This window comes from Ambystoma mexicanum, chromosome 10 (assembly GCF_040938575.1).
Source record: "Ambystoma mexicanum isolate Mex_15411 chromosome 10, UKY_AmexF1_1, whole genome shotgun sequence".
Classification (NCBI taxonomy): Eukaryota; Metazoa; Chordata; class Amphibia; order Caudata; family Ambystomatidae; genus Ambystoma; species Ambystoma mexicanum.
In genome coordinates this window covers 548055802-548077838 of record NC_090932.1, presented here as the reverse complement: position 1 = coordinate 548077838, position 22037 = coordinate 548055802, and the positions used below count along the sequence as shown (strand labels likewise).

The 22037-nt window shown below is 49.5% G+C and overlaps 1 protein-coding gene across 2 annotated transcripts in view; it reads right to left on the bottom strand.

Annotated features, from left to right (window-relative positions):
* The window catches only part of ATG4B (autophagy related 4B cysteine peptidase), a 2287566-nt gene that overhangs the window by 253810 nt on the left and 2011719 nt on the right, over positions 1-22037 (bottom strand). For both annotated transcript variants that reach the window (XM_069618124.1, XM_069618125.1), the window contains one exon: positions 21199-21344. In XM_069618124.1, the coding sequence (XP_069474225.1) occupies positions 21199-21344 (146 nt within the window). The remainder of the gene's footprint in view (positions 1-21198; positions 21345-22037) is intronic.

Sequence of the window (22037 nt, the reverse complement as noted above, 5' to 3'; positions counted from 1 at the left end):
GCTGAAGATTTTTAGGTTGCCTCCAACGGGAGGAAAGGACTTCCAACTTTTACCTCCAACGGGAAGCCAGAATCTGAACTTGGGGGGCCGATTTCATCTTATCGGAAATCCCCCTAGCCAACAGGGCTATAGCCAACCAGGAGGGTTGTAATTCACTCCAAGGGAAATATGGTGACATGCACCCTGGAGTCGAGCATGGGCCTCACGGGGCCCGCAGCAGCGTTGGATAATTTGTGTTCCAGTGCTGTATGTTCTCCTCAGGGACGCTCCCCGACATTACTTAATTTTGCTATTTCTTTGCACTCTTGACCAGGATGCCAGTGTCGGCTTAGGGGAAGATCCGCCTGGTCCAGACTCTGCAAGGTCGAGGGAGGGAGGCTTTGCGTCTCCAGGTGAGCCGGGGCAAAGGACTGGTGGCTAATCGTTCGGGTGGTTCCGTTATGAGAAAACTGGAGGGCTGTTGGAAATAGCCACCGAATGCTGATCTGGTGATCTCGGAAAAAAAGCGTGAGCGGTCGAAGGGCCCTACGCTTCTGCAGCAAGAGGTCCTGGAAGATTTGCAGCGGGGAGCCTTGGAACATTAGTTCATCGCGCAACGGCCTATTGCAGCGATGGCTTCCTCGGTGGTATAAAAGTAAACTCTTGTGATCACATCCGGGGGGGCGCGAGGGGGGGAGTCCGAGTCCATTCCTCATCATGGGCGCAGTCTGTGGGTGCGGTCTAGTAGGAGCTGAGACTTGTCCAAGTGCGGCAACAGCGACTGAAAGAAATCGCCCACATACTCCGCTAGATCCTTATCAGGAACTGAGGAGGGGACCCCTCGAATCCGCAGATTATTACGACGAGCTCTGTTTTCTTGTTTGAATTTGAATTTGAGGATCTCGGTTTTGTCCATCAAGGCCTGAATTGTGTGCTGCACCTCCACAAGGGTAGTAGAGTGTTCCTGGGCTATGTCCTCGGCCTCCCCAAACCTGTGCTCGACGTCTAGACCCTCTGGTCCATCTGCTTCAGTTTCGAAGTGAGCTCCGACATGCAAGATCTGAATTCTGACTTGAGGTCCCTCTGTGTTCCGGCATTTTTTGAGGTGTAAGTTTCGGGGGGTCCAATTTCTTGCCTCTATCTGCAGAGAGGAGCATGGTGGAAATGTCCGTCGTCTTGGGAGGCTTAAGATGTTTGGCCATGGTACCCGGTCACCATTCCGGTTGCACTTATGCGAACCCGGGCTAGAACCGTGGAGATGAGGGGGACCGCCGATGGGGGGTAAGATCTGTGGATTCCGTCCAGTACCATGCAAAGGGGGAGGGTCCCCAGATGTGACCAATCAGACTTTGGGGAGCCAGACCGAGGGCGAGGCAAAAGCTTGAGTGGTTAGTAGAGCCCCTGGCCAGTCCAACTAGGATAAGGCAGACGGTAGGAGGGAATCCGAGGCTCGGACTCGAGTTATTGAGGAAAGATATTGATGGGCTTTTGTCAATGTCAAAATCCAAGATAATTCTGTGGTTACAGGATCCCAATGGGCATGCCTGCTGGCTGCTGGTTTTCCAGGAGGGGCCGCTTTGCACTACTCGGTGGTAAGGAATGAGAGAGTCTATGCCTCCTCCAGCAGGTAACAGCTGGGCCTGCGTCTCCAAGCAGTGAACATGGGATTGGGCCGAGGCACCCCAGGAAGCAGCGGGTCAAACAGGTGCAGCCAAGGACCGGCTGAGGGAGGGTGAGCCAGGTGGAAACAGGACGTCAGGTTGGGGGGAGGGGGAGAACCCTCAAAGGCCACACTGTTGATTGCTGGGTGTCTCCCTGATTATGAGGGAGCCGGAGATTTTAGATGAGGGGGGGGTAGTCCAAGAAATACTGGGCGGTCAGAAGGGTAGGTCCGGAGGCGGGCGATGCCACAAAGGAGTCTCAGTGCTGACGCTGCAGCGCTGGGCACGAAAGAGTCCTGCGTCTTCTTTTCCGGACCCGGGGGTGGGGGGGGGAAGGGAAGCGGAGAGTGCCCTGGGCTCGTTGGGCTGTGTGGAGACTCAGAATTCAGTTTTTGAGTGGGTGGCAGGGCCACTTGGTGGAATCCACATCAGGCCAGGCTTCAGGAGGGTGGGCGGCCAGTGTGGTGGTAAAGGCTTAAGGCCTCCAGGGGTTCACAGGGAGGACGTCCCTAGCCAGGTCCCAAGAATCCGGTCAGAAGCAGAGGTTTGGGCCGGGGCGCCCCAGGAGATAGATGCCGACCCAAGGGTGGCCATTGTCACGCCTAGTGGTGCATAGCCGTGGGGGTCACTCTGTGGGGAGCAGTTGTACTATGGGCTCTGGGCGATCTAGGATGAGTCTGTGTGGGATCTCCACGATGACCAACCTTCCTCGTGGGATCTGGGTGATCCTGGGGGACTGATGGGTGCAGCACCAGGTTATGGGCGCAGGAGCCCGTCTTGTGAGGGGGATTGCAGGCCAATGCCAGTCCCTCTTAGTAAGGCGTAGTGCTAGCTGCGTATGGCGGCTAGCTGCGTTGCAACCCGCTCGACGGGTTGCGTGGCGTGGGTCGCTGCTTTATGCTTTCAGGTGCGGATGACGGGCCGATCAGGGGGGCATGTCTCCTGTGCCACCTGGGGTGCCCAGCAGATTGAGTGGGGACAGCGCGGGATGTTCGGTGTGCACTGGGCCGCTGGGGTGAGGGTGCCGGGCACCGCTGCAGTCCGCCAGCACTTAGCTTTTAATTGCCCGGTGTCCCATGGGGCCGTCTGTGAGGCTGGTGCTGTCTCCCGTCAGGGGCTGGGTACCGCAGATGAGAGCGGCTGGTTTCCCCTTCGTTACGGGCGATTCCAAGGCACCATCCAGCGCGTGGTGTTGGTGGGGCTGGGGATGATTAGCCGATAGCTTTCCCCAAGTGGAAGATCACTGTAGCAGACTACCGTTGTAAACAGCCGATGAGGCACCATAGAGGAGCTCCTCCAAACCGCCCGCCATTTTGAAAGCCTCAGTGGCAGACGCTGCAGACTTCGCCAGTCTCCACTCGGCGCTCTGAGTTGCGTTAGGGGCTCATTTTACCACCCCGAGCAGCCCCGGACTTCCGCCTTGAGGACGGCAGGAACATCTTTAAATTAGTGTAAGCTGCCGGCTGAGACCATCAGTGGAGCTGCCACATCACAGGCGCTCCCGGCCACGCCCCCCCTTGCTTTTAAAAGGTTCTTTTTTCATTGTGTTACTGTTTTACGGCTAAACAAATTTAACCTTTTGATATATCAATTCAATTACCAAAAAGAAAGAAAAAAAAAGAAAAGCAGGTACAGTAACAAACACATTATTTTAGAATACGTAATGCATCTCATGCAATCTAAAACAAAATATAAAAATATGGTTACATACAAAAGAATCACACACCTAAGTCCAACCCCACTAGAACTAAAAACAAATATTCAACCAAACCTAACTCTTGAACTTGCAGCTTAATGAATAAAAAGAGACATAACATCAATCCCATACAGAATCTTCCTCAAATCAATTACTCTCTCCACTATCTTCCAACCTAAGCACGTTTACATAAGTAACCACCGCTATTACAGTGGAGGTTGTGTGACCAGATAGACAGGATGACTAAATCCCGTCACTACACCCCAAAGTCAATGATGACAAGAACTTGTGTACGATTTTTAATCTAAGAATCCCCAAAACTGGACAAGACACAAATACATGTTTCAGAGTTTCGAGTATACTGTAGTCCTTGCAATACAGACACCCTAACTGATCAGTTTTCATATAGCCCATTCTGATCCTAATTTCCCTAGTCAGTAGCAAGTTCCATCTGAAGCCTAGAAACAACCGACAGACCCACTTTGACAGATATATTACCAGAAAAGGAGCCAAAACTCCCAATTTCTTGTCTTCCTTTTGCAACTCATAATCTGCCCCTGGCGGGATCCACCTGGTAGTGTTAAGCATGACTTGTTCCTACTAATACTTCAGGGTGCTGGATGTAACTTTTTTTTTTTTACATTTCTTTATTGGCATTTATAATCATAACCAGCACCAGTGTGCCAAAATTCCCCTTGCCCCTTTCCCTCCCCTCGGTACTGTTCGACATTTCACATGGTTCATTCCACTTGCTGCTCATTGCATTGTACATCTATCAATGACTCACTGTGTTCTTTTTCACTACACTCATCATAGGAGTAGTGTATGAAGAGTCCACATGTATGACACAGCAAGGTATTGTTCCATTTAGCTTCTGTAGTTTGAGTTAGGTTGTGGTAGAATCCACCATTCCATCATCGGATTGTCTGATCAGGAATTGTACATAAGGGTCCCATATGCGTCTATCACCATGCAGGTTACAGGACAAGGAGCCCCATCCGCTTTCCATGTCATTACAATATAGAATATCCGCCTTCCAATGAGCTAGCTTTTGGCTTTGCTTCCCTCTCCATAGCATCGCCACCCATCTCTTAGCCAAAATGAAGAGCAAACCAACCAGCTTCTGTGTATGCTTGAGGATCTGTTTTGTGTAACCCAACAGAGCCATCAGCGGGTTCGGTTCTACATCCTGCCGTAACACCCGTTAGGCGGAAACCTGTGCAGTTCCCTCTGGGACCACTGCAAAAGATTTAGGACTACAGGTGTTTGGCAGTAAACCCACTTGGTAGCAGTCTGTACCACAAAGATTCACTTGGTAGCTGTGGCTGAGCAGTCAGACTTCCCTCAAGAAGCGTTAGGCAATATACAGAGTATTCACAATAGGCCAAGAGCACACAATAGAACAAGTAAACACTGCCCAGAGCTTGGTGTAAAGGAGTAATAATTATTTATTTAAAACCACATCTAGAAAAACACATAGGCACTAATAGTAAGCAATTAAAAAACACGGTCACTAAAAGATATACACTCCCTTAAAAGAATATTAGACAAGTCGTAAGTAAAGCCCCCACTTATTTTCAGACAGCGGTGAGCGCTTAACGTAGATGGCACTCTAATAGTTTGTTTTAAAAAGGGAGAGAAAAGCAGAGAACAAGTTGAAACAGATCCCAACGCTTTTACGAGAACATAATAAGAGAGGAGGCAAAGTAAAACCGTGAATTCAGAGTCAGTAGGCTGGATCCGCTTTAAGAGGATCGAAACGAAATGTGTCCAAGGTCACACGGTTGCAGTGCACAAAAGTCTTGAAAGGGTTCAAAAAGGAGTTGGACCAAAGAAAGGGACCAGTTAGAGGGTCAAGGCGGCCAGCCCAGTCCAGAAGGTTAAGGAGTTATTATGACCTTGTAGCAATCTTTAGAAAGGGAGGCCTGGAGGACACGGTACCTTAAAGTGGTGTGTTCCTGGCAGCGGGTGCAAGTCGGTGCTTCGTCCGGGGGAAGAGGATCTCGTCGGGGAGGAAGACAGGGGGCTGTTGCACTGCCAGGGAAGAAACCAGCCGCAGAGTTTCTCAGGTACAAGGAGCGGTCCGTTGATTCGCAGTTCAGTGGTGAGTGGCTATCCGGCCGCCGGGGTGCTTGGCACGGGCAGTTCGACCACAAACCGGGCTGGGGTGCGAAGAAAGAAAGGAAAACTGGTTGTGCCCACCAGTCAGGGGAAGAAGCCTCTCCAGCCGGGAGATCGTCTCTGTCGTCGGGAAGTGGTGAGTCAGTTCTGCAGGGCTCCACCGGTGGTGTCGTGGTAGGTCGGCTCAGCTTCTCCCTCGTCGGATTCTCAGGTCCTGTGGCGACTTCTGAAGTTCCAGTCCCCAAAGCCCTGCTTTTATGCAGAAAACCCCCATTCACTCAGCCTAGCTGTCACTCAAACATGCTAAGTGGTGAGCCGACCGGCTCACCACTTGGGCCAATCACACAAGAGTGCGACCTGAGTTACCAAGGTAACTCGTCCCGGGTGCCTAAACCCCCTCCCACACCCCCTGTGGTACCCAGACAGAGTGGCACCACTTTTGGAGGCTTCTGTGGAGAAGCCCGCCAAAAAGTGGAACAAAGGGCTCGACTTGGGTTGGAGTCACAGAAGAGAACACAAACGCCATTTTAGAATCGAGTCTTGGCAAAAAATACCAACCGGAGAATTCATATTAATTAAATAAACCGGCGGTATGTTTGAGGCTATGAGAATTAAATAATTAAAGTTGGTAGCCTCGAACAATGGGAAAATCCCATAGGAAAATATTCGCGGTCGAATATAAAAAGTAGTTTCCACTGCCACCAGCCAAAACTCGATCAGGGGGGACAGAGACGTGCCCCCTCGACTAACAGACCCCGGGGCAATCGAATTGCCCCGACCAGTCCGTCCACAATATGATGGTTTGTACTGGTTTCTGTTAATAATTTGGGACTAGTAAAGCCAATGGTGACTTTACATGCCCTGGGAGACAGTAGTCAGTCCCAGGGTATGGAGTCTATGGTGGGGTGTCACTATGACACCCCTGTGTTACTGCACGGAGGGTGCTGTGTAACACACATAGGAAAAACACATGAGACCCTATGGAGTAAAGGACCCCATAACCAGGGCTGGACTGGGAACTAAAAGAGGCCCTGGAAATAATTACTGGGGACCAAAAGAGGCCCTGGAAATAAAGTTCAAAGTGGCCCTATATGACACATTTTGAGCAAGCCCAATGCTTTTCCTATGAGAACATTTGGAAATACCACAGAAAAGAGGCCCAGGGTGCAGAGGCCCACCGGGAAATCTCCAGAGTTCCCTAAAGGCCAGTCCACCCCTGCCCATAACCCATAAAACACATAAGCAGCAAAGGAACACCATAAACCATGTCCAAGAGTGGGAGAAAAAGAGTCTCACTCTTGGCAGGAGGATAAAAACAAACTCCAGAAATCCAGCAAAGCTGCTGGGGGACTCACTAGGTTAGGAAATTCAGCCTATAGAGAGAATTCTTCCTAACAACACCTCTGATCATTTCAAACACCTGCTGCCAGAAATATTGTAAAATAGGGCAACTCCGGGCCACATGACGTAAATCTGCTAATGCGCTATCACATCTAATGCACCTACCCAAGATTTACCCAAGGTTTCTGGGAAGTATTTCATCAGTGTGTAATAGAAATGGTGTAGGTATTTGAAACGGATCAATTTAAATCTCATATCGATTGCCCCCTTTCTTGTCCTCTCACAGCAGTACCGCCAGACCCCTTCCGGAATCTGCCGTCCCAGGGACTGCTCCCTTCTCGTCTGAGGGGAGGATTTTGTTTCATCCCCAGAGCCAAGACTCAAGGCATACAGTCCAGATGTCACTTTATTGCCAATACCCCCCTGTAGCAGTTTATCTAGTGTGCAAGCAATAGGCGGTTGTCCGGGGAAAGTTGGTGCATGGCCCCCTCAATCTATGGTATAAGAACACATCCAGCGCAGATACCTCCCCTTTCTCCTTCAGCGTTTCCAACGTTATGAACATCCCGTTGGGGAACAGCTCCCCAAAGTGTGTCAATCCTAGTTTCTACACCATAGCCACGAAGCCAGCCTCCCCAGTGAGAGGGATCCCGGGAATATGTGTTACCGGGAGTTTAGGAGAATAAAGGACCTCTCCTCTGTTTGTACGTTCTATGCGGGCCCAGCTATGCAGGTTGCATCCAAGATAGTATGTTCAGTGTGACCTACCCTGGCGCTGTAAGGATTACAGACCGTAAGAGGGCTGGCGCCACTATTGCCCTCTCCACCTCCACATGCCTACTGTCTCTCCGAACCAGTAGGTAAGTAACCCAGCTTGTGCCACGTTATAGTATGTTTCAAAGTCAGGCATCGCAGGACCCCCCCCCTCACGTATGGGTGCCACTAATTTGTCCGAGGAGACCATGGCTTGTTCACCCGCCCATATGAACAGCGATAACACGGACTTCAGCTCCCAAAAGTAATCCCCGGGTACCACTATTGGGGCGTTACATACAAAAAAACATACATAAACTTGGGGAGTAATTTCATCTTGATCACAGAAATCCTACCATACAAGTTGAGGGGTAGGTTCTTCCATCTGGACATGGCCACCCTTGCTTGCTCCAGGACTTTCAGATAGTTGCTGCTATATACCACCTTCGTGTCCCTTGCTATATTAATCCCCAAGTAGCGGGCCTGGACCATATGCCATTGGAACCCCCATCCATCCTGGTACTGTTCTACCTTATCTGTCAGTGGTAAGAGGACTGATTTAGTGGCATTCACTCTCAATCCCGAGAGGTCCCCAAAACACTGAACATCACACACGATTGGATCCAGTTTCGGGATTCCAGATGAACAGCACCATATTGTTTGCGTACAACAATATCGCTACCTTATGAGTGAACAGTTGAACTCCACGATGGAGATAAACTTCTCTTATCCTTTCCGCCTATGGCTCTATTGCCAGGGCAAACAGCAAAGGGGAAAGGGGGGCACCCCTGTCGTGTCCCCCTTCCTAGCGCTATCGTCAATGTTAGTTGCCCATTCACCCTTATCTTGGCAACCGGCTTCGTGTATAATAAGGACACCAAGGCTATAAACTGCTCTCTCAATACCATACGGGGCAGCACGGAAAACAGGAACAGCCACTCAAATGAATTGAACGCCTTGGTGGCATCCAAAAGGGCCGCCACCAAGGAATCCTCCTGCTGCGCCGCCATAATCAACCCAAACATCCTCCTCAGCACATATGAGCTGTAGCACCCCGTTATGAAACCCGACTGGTCTGCTCTCACAATTGTTTGCATCAGGGGTGACAATCGGGTTGCAAGGATTTTCGCTAGAATTTTATTATCAAGATTAATTAGCGATATTGGGCGGTAAGTAGAGCAGTCACTAACAGGCCTGTATGGTTTTAGTAGTATTACCACCATGGCCTCTCAGGGATTCCGGCAACTGCCAGTCCTCCAGGCTCTGCCGATAAATGTGTAACAGGTGGGGAGCAAGTTTGTCAGCATAATGTTTATAAAATTCCGATGTAAATCCATCGGGCCCCGGAGATTTCCCGGACGGTAGGGATTTAATAGCACTCAGCACCTCTTCTGATGTCAGGTGGCGTCCCAGCCATTCCCCCTGCGCCTCCATGCACCAATGTAGTGCCACCTGATCTATATGTGTGTCTCTCTCTGATTCGGAATCCTGGATTTTTGAGGAATATAATCGGTTATAGAACCCACAGAATTGTTGGACTATCTCCTTGTCCTTATCCACCCCGTGTGCGTCCGTGATCAATCACTGGGACCCTGCCCCTGAGGTAGTCAAATTTAGTTGCTCTCGCCAATGTCCTGCCAGGGGCCTGCCCTTCCCCATATTGACGTATTGCAGTCCTCACCCATGTGTATTTGACTTCTCTTTGCGCCATCTCCTGAAAATCCTGTAGCTGTTGCAGAATCTTGTTCCTGGTGCGATTCGGTAGGTGCAGCTGTCTGCATTACTCGAATGTTTCACTTCTTAGTAGCCAATTCCCTCCTCATTTGCTTTAATGCCTCCGATTCCCAGGAAATGCACTCCCCCATAATCATGCATTTGAAACACTCCCACAGTGTCCCCAGTGACTTCACCTAGCCCACATTGGTTTTGAAAAAGGAGTCTATAGCCTCTCATCAGCCATCCCAAAATACTGTATCCATGAGACCCTCACTCTTAAATCTCCAGGGGAGATTCTCCCTCACACGGTCCGATACTTCAACAGTCAATAACACAGGGGCTTGGTCTGACAGTGTGCGGGCCTTAATTACTACCTCCTTCACCCGTTCCAATAGTGATTGTGATGTCAGAAAGAAATCTAGCCATGAGGCAGAGTTATGGGTGCAGAGTGGTGTGTGTATTGCTTTGTGTCCTGGTTCCTGAGCCTCCATACATCTTCAATCTCCCACAGGAGGCACATGCCCTGCATTTTACTTGTCCCCAGGACGATGTCCAGTCCTGGTTCGGTCACGTGTTGTGTTCATAACTACGTTGAAGTCACCAGCCCAGATGATCTCTCCTGGCGGTAATTTCCCCAACTGCACATCAATCCAGTCCAGTGTTTCTACAGAATCCTGGTTTGGGCCATAATAGTTAATGTGAGTGTCGAGTTTCCCCTGTATAGTGCCTTCCACCACAAGGGCCCTCCCCTCCTGATCTTTGACAACATTGGCCTGTCGAAACCAAACAGAACTGTGTATGAGGGTGCTCACCCCCTTTCATACGAGTACGATGAAAAATACCTACGACAACCCCAGCTCTTTCCGAATTTAGATTCTACCTCTGATGTTAATTGAGTCGCCTGTTACAAGGCAATCTCCACCTGATGGCGCTGCAAGTATAGCAAGACCTTCAGGCTCTTTGACGGGCAATTTAATCCACTGGGTATAGTGTGTTGGCACCAGCTATGTCGTGTGTAGTATAATGTTCGTTCCGAACCCCCCTTTTTACCCCCACCGACAGAATCCCAATTAGTCCGTTTTCTGCGATCCCTCCCCCTCCAGTTCCCCATCAACAAACCCAACTCGTTAGTGTCCTAATCCCCCCCCTGCTGATCACCCCCAACCCATCAGCTGTCTCCCTTCCCCATCCCACACAAAAAACGCAAGCTTCCACTTGGGGGACAGCCTGGAGCCCAGCAATCCTCCACACCTCTAAGATCGTGTGGATCCGACCGGACACACTCAGATCGGGTTCCATTTGGTCTCAAGTGTCGTTCATTGTTAAAAGGATATGCGTCATCGGGCATGTTGTCACCCATTGTTCACTTGTTGCCGAGGATGTCTTGGTTGCAATTCCAAAAAGGCATTGGTCGCCTCCGGAGTATGAAAAAAGATTGCCCGCCCCTCATGCTCTATTCGAAGTTTGGCCGGGAACAGCATGGCGTAACGAATGTCTCTGTCCCTTTGTTGTTTCTTAACTTCTGTGAATGTCCTTCTGGAGGCCTGAACTTTTTCTGAGAAGTCCGGGAAGACTTGTATTGTATCTCCTTTGTCACCGTTCCTTTTTCTCGAGCTTTGCGGAGGGCTGGGTCTCTGTCTCTGGCCTCCCGTATATGAAACACCTAACATATGTTTTTCAAAAACCTTTTATCTGAAAATAGTCCCTATCGGTACCATCTGTTCCATTGTTGCAAATTATGTCGCACAAGTGAAATGTTCTGACTGAACGTACGTACCTGTGAGGACAAGCAAGTTGTTTTTGGCTAGCCATATGTTTAAAATCTGGCACATAGCAAACGCAGGAGAGACATTCAGGGCTAAAAACGTCACAACTGAGTGGTAGGCAGTGGTGGTGGAGGTTTTAAAGTAAAATTGCATACACTGTTGCATCTACTACAGGACACCACTGCCAAGAACAATTATGCAGAGTTTAGCACTAGGGAAAAAACGGCACTAATGCAAAATCCGTTCTTTCAAAGCATTTTTGTCTTAGTGTCGATACTGTTCTGTATTAGCACTAGGACAAACATAGCCATGGTGCAATAATGGGTTCTTTGCACAAGGTTTTTTTTCAAAGTTTCTGTAATGGGGGTCTGTTATATAAATATTGTGCTCAGGCTTGTCTATAGGGCCAACCTGGCAGATGCTGGTCGGTTTTGTCAACCTACGTGGTCCAGTTTTGTGACTTGGTACAGTGTCCAGCTGACAGTTGTGATGAATGCTAATGGTCCAAACTATTTTTAAATTAACAAATTGCCAGAAATGTGCCTCAGAGTGCTTCTACAGGAACGGTTGTTCATTCATTCACTAATCGAGAATTCCATTGCAAAAGTGTGACTCTTCTTTTTGTTGGCCAGAGTATTTTTCCCCCCGTCCTATCCTGGATGTGCCCTGATGGGCACATGTGAGATTCAAACACTGAAAAAGTTAATAAAAATTAGCCCAAAGATTGCTAACTGATAGGTTCACGTGGGTGCGAGGGACTCAGAGAGCGTGGTGGAGGGTGTAGTGCAATCTCAATCTCAGTTTATCTTTTAAAGTACAGTGCAAACCCGATTTTTAATCCATCTCACGAATGCTCTGTCTAAATGATGCTTTGTTCTTTTGCACATTCTTTTCACCTAGCTGCACTCATGCTATAAATATTAAAGTTACACCCCAAAGTGATTAAAGTACTCATAGTCCTATACCCCTTCCCTCCATCCTTGTGGGCGTCCCTCAACATGGGGACGGTACCAGAACCTTTGGCAGCGAAAAATGAGCTACCACTTTAAATTTAGTAGAACGTGCAGGGGCATGGCCCTGGGCGTAGGAATGCACCGGAGGCCCCCCCCTGCATCTCACCTCAGTCCCTTTTGACATATCGGAAGCTTGAATACCTGGTTGTCCTGACATTTTGCCCCTGGCATTCTAGCAGGAAAGATGGGTGGGACGTATGGAGGAAAGGAGGCTAAGCACTATGAGTACTCTAGCCACTACGGTGAGTAACTTTAATTACTCATACATCCTGTCCCCTTTCCTCCATCCTTGTGGGTGATTCCACCGAAACAAGACAACTGGGTGGAGCTGTACAACACACCTCAAACTTGGGTAGAAGTGAAAAGGTTCCTCAAAACTGCCTTCACAAACTCTGCCTCCCACCTGGAACTGGCATCCAGAGAATATTGCTTACTGAGAGCGGACAAAGTGACCCACATAGCCACCCTACTAATGACTACCCAAGAAGCGTGCCTCTGAAAGGCGACAGCAGTAGCCTTGGTGCGAACTGCAGGTGCAGGACTACCCATGGGTACTATTTTACCCATGGCCAGGCAAGCTTCTGAAATAGCCTGCACCATCCAACATGCGATGGAGGTCTTGGAGGCCTGGGAGCCACTCCCCCAAACATGACAAACAAAGCTTCCGGCTTCTAGAAGGGTCTCGTCCAGGAGTAATAGTACTTGAGCACCCTTCGAACATCCAGAGAGTAATACGTTCTTTATGCCTCGGACTGTGGATTCGGGAAGAACACGGTCAAGCACATTTCCTTGTTAAAGTGGAACGGTGTGACTACCTTGGGCAAAAGGTTTGGATGAGCGCGCAAGATCACCTTATCGTTCTGAAAAGTTGCAAAGGGTTCAAAGGATGACAGCGCCTGCAGCTCACCGATTCTATGCACAGAGGTGAGAGCCACCAGCGGAACCGCCTTCAGTGTGACCCACCTAATGTCGACTGATGCCATGGGTTCAAAAGTCTTACGCTGCAGGGCCGGGAGAACCACATTCAGGTCCCAGATCGGATGTGGCCTATGCACAGGTGTGAAAAGTCTGGACAAACCCTTGAGGTGGGCCTGAACCACCGGGTTGGCTCCTGTGCAATTCTAATCCGGCGAGTTCTTGTATGCCCCGATGGCCACCAAGTAAGTGTGGCAAGTATCCACCTGGTCCCCCGACCAGACAGGGGAGCAGAAAAAGACAACACGTCGTCTATAGAGCTGGAGATGGGGGAGGGAGGGCGGTCCAGGCCCTCGCTGTGGATCCAGGGGCAAAATCTGGTCCACTTACTCCTATACTGTGAGCAAGTTAACGGCCTCCTGGCCTTCTGTGTGATCTCCCAGTTTTCTTCAGAGAACAGCGAGGATTGGAAAGTCAGCTGATCAGGAGCCAGGCCGAGAGCGCCAGTTTGTCTAGGTCCAGGTGTTCCACCGCCCAGGCTACTGAATAAGAAAGCCCCTGCCGGGTATTGGAAGACGGACCGGGCCCTGCAACCAGAGTTGGAGGAGGTCTGAGAACCACACCCTCGAAGGCTAATGGGGGACGATCAGGATAAGTCTGCAGCCCACAGAGATCTGAAATTTGGCAAGGGTCTGATGGAGCAGTAGAGGAGGAGGAGGAGGAGGAGGAAACCCATAGTACCTGCGGCCGTGCCAGCAGAGATGGAATGCATCACCCAGCGACCCCTGTTCCCGAATCGCCCATGACACAAAGAGGGGGCACTTGGAGCTCTGAGAAGAAGCAAATAAGTTCATATCTGGGAACCCCCACATCTGGAAGAGAGGTAACGAGGAGTTGGTGTGCAATTCTCACTCGTAGGTGTTGCACCCCAAGTGGCAGAGCTGGTCCGCCTCAACATTGCTGTCTCTGAGGAGATGGACCACAGAGATCCAGATACCCTCCAACAATGCCAACCCCCAGATGGAGACCGCTTCCATGCAGAAGAGGGGAGACCACCCCCCCTGCTTGTTTAAGTAGAACACTGTTGTCGAATTGTTCATTTTCAGCCCTTGTCGGCTTTTTATCCTCTCTTGTGGTGAATCTCTGGTGCTAGTATTATAATTTGGTATTGGGATCAGCACTCCAAGTGCCTCTATTGTGGCTGAAACAATAACAAAACCTGTATTTTTCTGGGATCGCACATCACACAAGTCCCAATTTAAGAAAAATACTGTTGTCGAATTGTCGGTCCTGACCAGGACCAGTTTGCCCTTGATAACTGTCAAGAAAGCCTTGATCGCTAGGCCCAAAGCTCTGAGCTCCAGTCGGTTGATATGGAGTAGGGTGTCTGCCCTAAACCATGCACCATATAGTCGTCCAGAGTCACCCCCACAGCCCACTAGGAAGGAATCCGTCACAACCACCCAGGCTGGATCCGGCTAAAAGAAGGTTGCTCCCACTGCCAAATTGCTGTCGAGGAACCACCAGTGAAGATCAGGAAGGAGACTCAGAAGGATGGGCAGCAAGGAGACTCGGAGGCATGACCAGCTTGTCTGACTGTGCCCCCGTTTCCTGGTCCCGACAAGAGGCCAGGTGGAGCTGGAGGCGTTGCATCATGAGCATGTATGATGCCATGAGACCGAGCAGGTGTTGGAACCACCACGCTGAGGTAGTCGAGTTGGTCAGGAAGTGATCAATTGCCTTCTGGAGGGACAGAAGCCGGTCTGCCATGGGGAACACCCTTTGAATGGACGTGTCCCACTTTACTCCGAGAAACACGAGGCCCTGGGAGGGGTATAACTGCGACTTCTGCTGGTTCAGGGAAAATACCAGTTTATGCAATACATCCACTAGCCGCTGGCAGGCGTGAAGGCCCCCCTGCGGAGAGCTTGCCCACATCAACCAGTCGTCCAGATAAGGGTATAGATTGTGACCCTCCAAGTGAAGGAGGCCCGGTGTGACAAACGTGAAACGCAGAAATTTCCAGTGTGGTTGAAAGATGGGGATGGGGGATGTGTAGGTACGCATCTTTGAGGCTTAAGGAATACATCCAGTCCCCTGTGCACAGCGACTCCGCTATGTGAGCAGGAGTGATCATCTTGAAGCAGTCAAGGGGCAAAGTTACGTTGAGGAATAAAAGGTCCAGGACAACCATCAGGCCCGGAAGGTTGCTCTTGGGCACTGCAAAAATCCTGGAATAATACCCAGAGCCCCTGTCTGGAGGGGGCACCGGTTTCACCACATTCATGTCCAATAAAAGCAGAATCTCCCGCAGGAGCACAAGCGACCCTATCTGCAACGGCGGACGAGAAGGAGGGGGAAAAGAAGAGGGAGACTGAACCCTGTGGAGACTACTGAAAGAATCCAAGGATTTGTGAATAAACGCTTCCAGTTGCTCACAGAGAGTCAGCCGGCTTCCCACAGGAGAACTGTGGTTCTGACCGAAATATCATTGCTTTTCTTCAGTCAGAGGCCAGCGTGGAGGAGAGGAAGCAGAAAAATTAGAGGAAAGTCTGGGAGAAATACCCCAGTCTCATGCACACAATTTCTGGTTCGCCACCGCAAGGATGGTATCAGCGTTGGCCTGGGATAGATGAAGACCGACGTTGAGGTAGCATTTCCTGCCGAAAGACTCAACGCCTTGTCCTCTTTGGGCAAACAATTGGAGGTGGCACCAGCCAGGGAATAAGACGAGGAAAACTTTGAATATAAAGACGCAGCCACAAGGACTGAGGAATGTGGCTGAGGGTGTCATGCTAGGAAGACTGGTTCCCTATACAGGAGCTGAAACCAGCCATCCAGCTTCTTGTTTATTTTTCCCAGACCTTCTTGGCCAAAGAGAGCCCGTCTTGTGCAGAGGAATGCCCAAGCAAGACGTAGCACACAAGGCAAGAACCCCTGCAAGCACCTCTGGCTCCTGATGGGCCTGTTCCGGATGGGGAACCCCCAAGAACTCCACTAGGCCCTGGTCAAGGTCATGAAATGCCTTGACCGACACGGAATGCTCCTCTTCCTGTGAGTCGCTGTCGTCAACCCTGTTTTGTCAGACAGAGAGAAGTCTGGGTCCTGCTGCTTGGAGCCGTCCCCCCTGTCTGTCCCCGGAGAGGGCTGCAGACCGACAAGCTTCTTCAGCAAAGGCGTAGGAGATAGAGGAGCAGCCACCAGAGCCAGAGGAGTTGGAGGAGGAAGGGGGACCTGGACTGGAGTGACCAAGGGCTGCCGTACCGGGTCCCCCGGTGGTACCGGTAGAGGGCCCAAAGGAGGAGGGCCTTGGAGGCACCACCTGGGGTACCCCCTCCTTAAGCAGATCCTTGAGGAATCCTGCCATCTGCAGAGAGGAAACGCTAAAAAAAAAGGTCCTCGCAGGCCGCCGGATTGCGAGAGGGAGCATGGCCCTCATACGCGCTAGGCCTCCTGTCCTGCTCAAAGCACTGAGGCACCTGGGAAGGATAACCCGAAGGCTAGGTAGCATAAATATAGCCCTGTGGGGTCCACCGGCATGGGCCCCAAGACACTTCCGAGTGGAGAGGACTGGATCCTCTTTGTGCCACCCATTCCGAGAGCGATGGAGTCACCTGAGGCCTACTGTCGGAATCTAAGATGGCCGCCGGTTGTGCAGGTTTGGCCACAGGCTTGTCTGCCATTTCGGAAGCCTGTGCCAGGCCCTGCGAGGGAGGGCACAAGGGCCCGAACCCCGTGCTGGGTCAGACATGGGTGAGGGCTGTTTGTGCCCTGACCCTGAAACAGAAGCGCCAAACTCAGAGAGGGCTCCGGTAGGCCGATGTCCCTCAGCCAGCGTGCTGGAAGTCTAATTGTCCCCCTATGTCATGACCTCGGAGTGGGCTGCGGGGAGCTTTTTGCCCTCAGCCGCTGGGCTGGTGTAACGCTCACCTGATTCCCGTAGAGGCGCTGGTCTTGACTGGGCGTATACCGTATCTTCAAAGGTGATGTGTACCACACGGCTGGCTCTTTGGGCTGGACCTCTGTGCACTGTATGTCTGACTCGAAGGGTAAGATGTCTTAGGTAAGTGAACGCCGTGCTCTCCATCTGCCTCGGGGCAGGGTGCTGTAACCAGTTTCTTCACTGGATAAGGGGAGCAGGCCTCTTGACTTCAGAGGACTGCTGTCCGTCGTTTACTGCACGAACGGTAAGTTTCGAGTACTTCTAATGTCTTTAAAGTCTTTAGTAATGATGTCTCTTGTTTTGCAGGGTTCCGGCGATGGTGGATGACGGGCTGAAGTGAGTTGAAGATGGAGCCCGTGTGATGAATAGAAGCGCCTGGAAGCACGTAAGTAAGCGCTTGTTGCCTGCTTCACGATGCGCTCTAACTGTCTTTTTATTTTGCAGGTACAAATTCGGAGCGGCTGCAGGGTGCCGGAATACCCACTGGGTTAGATGTGGAAAGGAGTAATGCCACGTGAGTATTAAAGTTCCCCAATGTCTTTAAACGCACCTTGTTTTGTCTTTCAGATGCGGGATGCAGCGCCGAAGGCCTCCGGAGCGTGCGAAGAGTTGGTAAGCTTTTGTCTTTCAGATGCCGGAATGCAGTGTGAAGACCTCCGGAGCGCACGAAGAGTAGGTAAGCCTTTGTCTTGCAGATGTCGGAATGCAGCGCGAGGTGTTGGTGACAGCCGATGGACCAGGTTAGTGAAGAGCTGTCACTGAAGACCGTAATGCTAACCTGTTCTTTCTTGTCTTTATAGGTGTTGCTGAAGACTGGATTCAGGATGGTAAGCCTTTTTCCTTAGGCCCAGGATCAGATGCAGAAGACACGATGAGCGTTCTGCTGCAGAGGATGCAGAATAACGCAAAGCAAGATTCATCCATCGGGTGTGGTTTAAATAGCCTCCTGTAGTGCTTAGGTGTCTCCTTCCACAGCCACGCCTAGGTAAGAAAAGAGTTCCTGCTTTCCAGAAGAGTTCCAGTGTTCTGAACCTAGGGAGTGGCTCCTGCCCCACCCAACAGGAAAAGTAGTTCCAAACAGAAGAGGATCAGAGGCTCAACTGGCAGGCAAGTAAGCAGCATGGTCTGCTACAGGTAAATCCACCCAAGCATTATGAGCCTGGCGCTTCCTGCGCTGGGACTGGGCATATTTATGAGCCTGGTGCCACTGGCGCCAGGACTGGGTCCAAAAGGTCCCAATTGGGACTGGTTGGCACTCGGAACCTGGGTTATGGATCTGCTTCCAAGGGAGTTGGGAAAACCCTGACCTTTTGGAAGCAGAGATCATGACAGCTGGTAGTCGTATGGGACTGCGCCTCAGGCTTGGGCCTGTAACCGGAGCTCAAAAGCTCCTAGCACCCCATTGCAGAACAAGAGGACATTGACCGCCTCTGAGTGGCTTGCCTGGAAGAGCCCCTGAGCCCCTCGGCTAAGGAGTTGGTAGCCTTGACGGCCTCAGGCCGACCACTGGTGTTAGATTCCGCGGGACACCTCCCAGATGGAAGCCCCAGGAAGGAGTCTCCAGGCTGGGGTGCCTTAGAGAATAGAGGGCCTACATTCTCGTGACGCAAGGTCTTGCCCACAAAGTCCTTCAGATTACCGGATGGTGAGGAGTGAAAGATCTGCCTCCAGCGGGAAAGTCGATTCTTCAACGAATGATGACCAAGAGAGCTACAAGCCAAACACGCGTCCCAGCAGTGGTTGGGCCCTAGGCACTCAAGACAGAGTGAATAGGGGTCTAAGGCCGGGAACGACCGATCGCATTATGGCATCTCGTGAAGCCTCCTGCTGCCGACATGTGCCAGGGGAGGCAAGGCACCAAAGGGAGGTGAAGAAATTAGAAAAGACAAAAGAATGGGAGCATGCAGAACATCTAAAAAGTTTCTGCGCCTAGCTGCCAAATCCGACACCGCCCGTGCGCAAATAGGGACTGAGGTAAAGTGCCAGAGGGCAGGGCCTCAGTGGCATTCCTACGCCCAGGGCCAAGTCCCAGCATGCTTTATGAAATGTACAGGGGTAGCTAATTTTTCGCTGCCAAAGTTTCCAATACCTTTCCCATATGGGGGGACGCCGACAAGGATGGAGGAAAAGGGACAGGAGGTATGAGTTTGGAGGTTTCTTATGCAATTTTATTTGACATCTGATTCCCATCATGAAAAACTTAAAGTAAGATGGCGAGTGACATTAATGCCTAACTTGTAGCTTAACAATTTGCATCCTGAATGATATCAAAAACATTTGAGGCTCAAATGCGAGAGAGAATGCACATACACACACTCAAGTATAAATACAATGAAACCTTGACATTGTTAGGTTTGTGGCCAATGTTGGCATTCAGCGCAATCGGATCTTTGAAAGTCTGAACATATGTTGGAGTATTGGGGTATTCACGAAAAGGATAATTATATTGCTGCATTGAAAAAACACACCTAACGTGTAGCAAACACCAATATCAAAGATATTCTTTCAGAAAGTCCATTCAAAGATTCCCAAGATCCAAGGGGAACGTGGCGATTAAAAGTCAGAGGTTCCGTGCATTTGGGAACTGTAAGGCCCGCAAGTTCATTATCATAACACTAAGGAACTAAAATGTAAATATGTTAACTGGACACAGTTTGTAAAAAAGTTATTTGACTGCAATATGAATGTGTTGTATGCCATTATCTTCCCATGAAAACAGGTCTATATTGGCGGCAAAATGCAATATTGACCCACTTCCAGAGGATTCTGACAAGTGTCATTAGATGGGCACATCAGCTCTCAAGTGGATTAGTGCCCTTGGTAATCACGACTATTAGAAGAGGAAACATTATTTGATGATGCCTGAAATCAATAGCTATTTTGAGATTTAAGTTAGAGTAAGGTGCAAAGAGCAATGAACAAGGAAAAAGGGAAACATTTGTTTCTCAATTGAATCTTCTTCATGATTGATTGGCTGAGAGAAAAATAATTTTTTGCAGGTTTTCTGAGACAGTGTTCAAGGAATATTAAATTTAGGAGCAACATAACAGATTTTGAATTATGGAGTAGGAAAATAAAATTCAACGTCATTGAAATGGAAATGCAAGAGGCAAGGAAGGCCTGTAAAGAAAGACAAAGGTGATATGTTTTGTCACATCAGATGCAATCCTTTTGGAGCCAGCAGAAAGGAGATGTGTTGATAGGCCCCTAACACATTTGCCAGCACACCATACCAAATGTTAAAGTGATAGGGTCAATGATTTCGGAGGCAGAAAGAGTGGCAAGAACAACCGACAGCCGTGAGAAAAGTATGGTACTCCCTGCCCACCCACAGAGCAGCATAGACAAAACAACAAGCAGCATGAGGTGATCCCTCAAACCATAGATAGATTTCCCCCTATATTACCAAGGCAAAGTAGCCAGATTAATAATAATTGGTGTCCAATAGGTAAATAATGTGTGGTCCACAGATAAATCATGGATGACGAAGAGGATAAGTGGCTAAATAAAACAATATCCAAAGGAGAACAGGGTAACATGGTTCAGTGATGGCAGAATAATGTACTGACCTAAGAGCCTATCAGTAATCCTATCTTGCGTATATGCTCCTAATAAATGTTGATAAACTATGTTAAACTGATACACTAGGACTGCTGAAGATTATCTGAATTCCGTCACATTATGAAACCATTTATTAGAATACAATTCATTTGTCTCAAAATAGATTTTATTTCTCCCCTACGCGTTAAGGCAATACTGGCCTGAAATAGGAACAAAGCCTGCCAGTCATTACCGAAGGGGGACGCAGGGAAACCTTTAGTGCTGCTCCACACTGTTCACTTTCAAAGGCCACCTGTTCACCCTTCAGAGACTTCGATGAAGAAAACTGTCAAAAAAAGGGACCACCTAAAGTCATTTTTCAAACACTGCTAGACTGAACAAAAACAAGTTCAGCTTGATTGAAAGGCCAGGCGACGGCACAACTGATTGCATACAACAATTACAGTGAAAAAAGAGGTAAGTCACCCTTGTAAAGACGGTTAAAGGCAGAGCATGATTGGAAATGTGCCGCTGAGATCTTAGGAGCAGTGCTACATGAGGGGAGTTCTGAAACGTAAAGGTCCTAAGGCGCTGGAGGTAAATGCAGGTAAGTTCCTTTAGGTGCTTATTATACTCAGGGAACTACTCTGTCTTTATACAATAAGCAGTGATTGGAGGTGGGGGGAGGATTTTACCAAGATGTAATCATCCAGTAGGTGCAATCCATCAGACCATTTGATATAGGCACACTCACCACAGCAATCGATGGGTCAAGTTCAGATATTTGCATCCTGCATGGTGGGTGCTGGCAGTGGAAGCTGTCATCTGAGATTAAGCCATCCTCAGACAGTTCCACCATCGGCTGAGTGGTATGCGGATCCAGATAAATCAACTCCTCACCTGCAGGTGTGGAGAGAGAATGTTAAGCGTAAATGTAATGAAACTGTAAGGAGATGGGAGCTAACAGCTGTCAAGCACATTGCCCTTCGCACCATCAAGTCTTTCAAATGTGATAAAGTTAGTAAGGAACTTGAAGCTTAAGAACAATTTAAATGCAAAGGTAGAAGAGCAACAGTGTCGGCGGCGTGCAAAGGTCATTGAAAGGCATGAGTTTAAGCAGAGTTACTCAGTGGGAGCTGTGATTTTAGGAAGAGACGTCAGTAAGTGGAAGCTTCATTTGTAAACTGGTGTTGGTCATTTGGAAACCTAAGTCAGGAGGAAGGCACTAAGGAGAACGTATCTGAGTCAAGAGAGACCTGTACAGAGACAGATGTGGGAGTTATTGGTCTGAAGCAAGCAAGTGTTTGAAAGTTGGAGTCTGAGCCATAGTTCTGGTTTATGGAATGGTAAGAAACCTGGGTCTGGAAGGATGAGGTAGTCGGCATAACTGGAAACAGTGGTCTGAAGGCAGGAAAGTACAGTGGGAGCTATAGTCTGAAATAGTCTTGGAGTGACAGAGTCCTTTGTCGGGAGGGGTAATACAACAGGACTTACATACATATATAGGTCCAGAAGATTTCTTGGGAAGGTTAACAGTTAAGCTTAAATGAGGAGAGAAGGAAATATTACTGTGAGCCATAGGTTTGGAAGGAA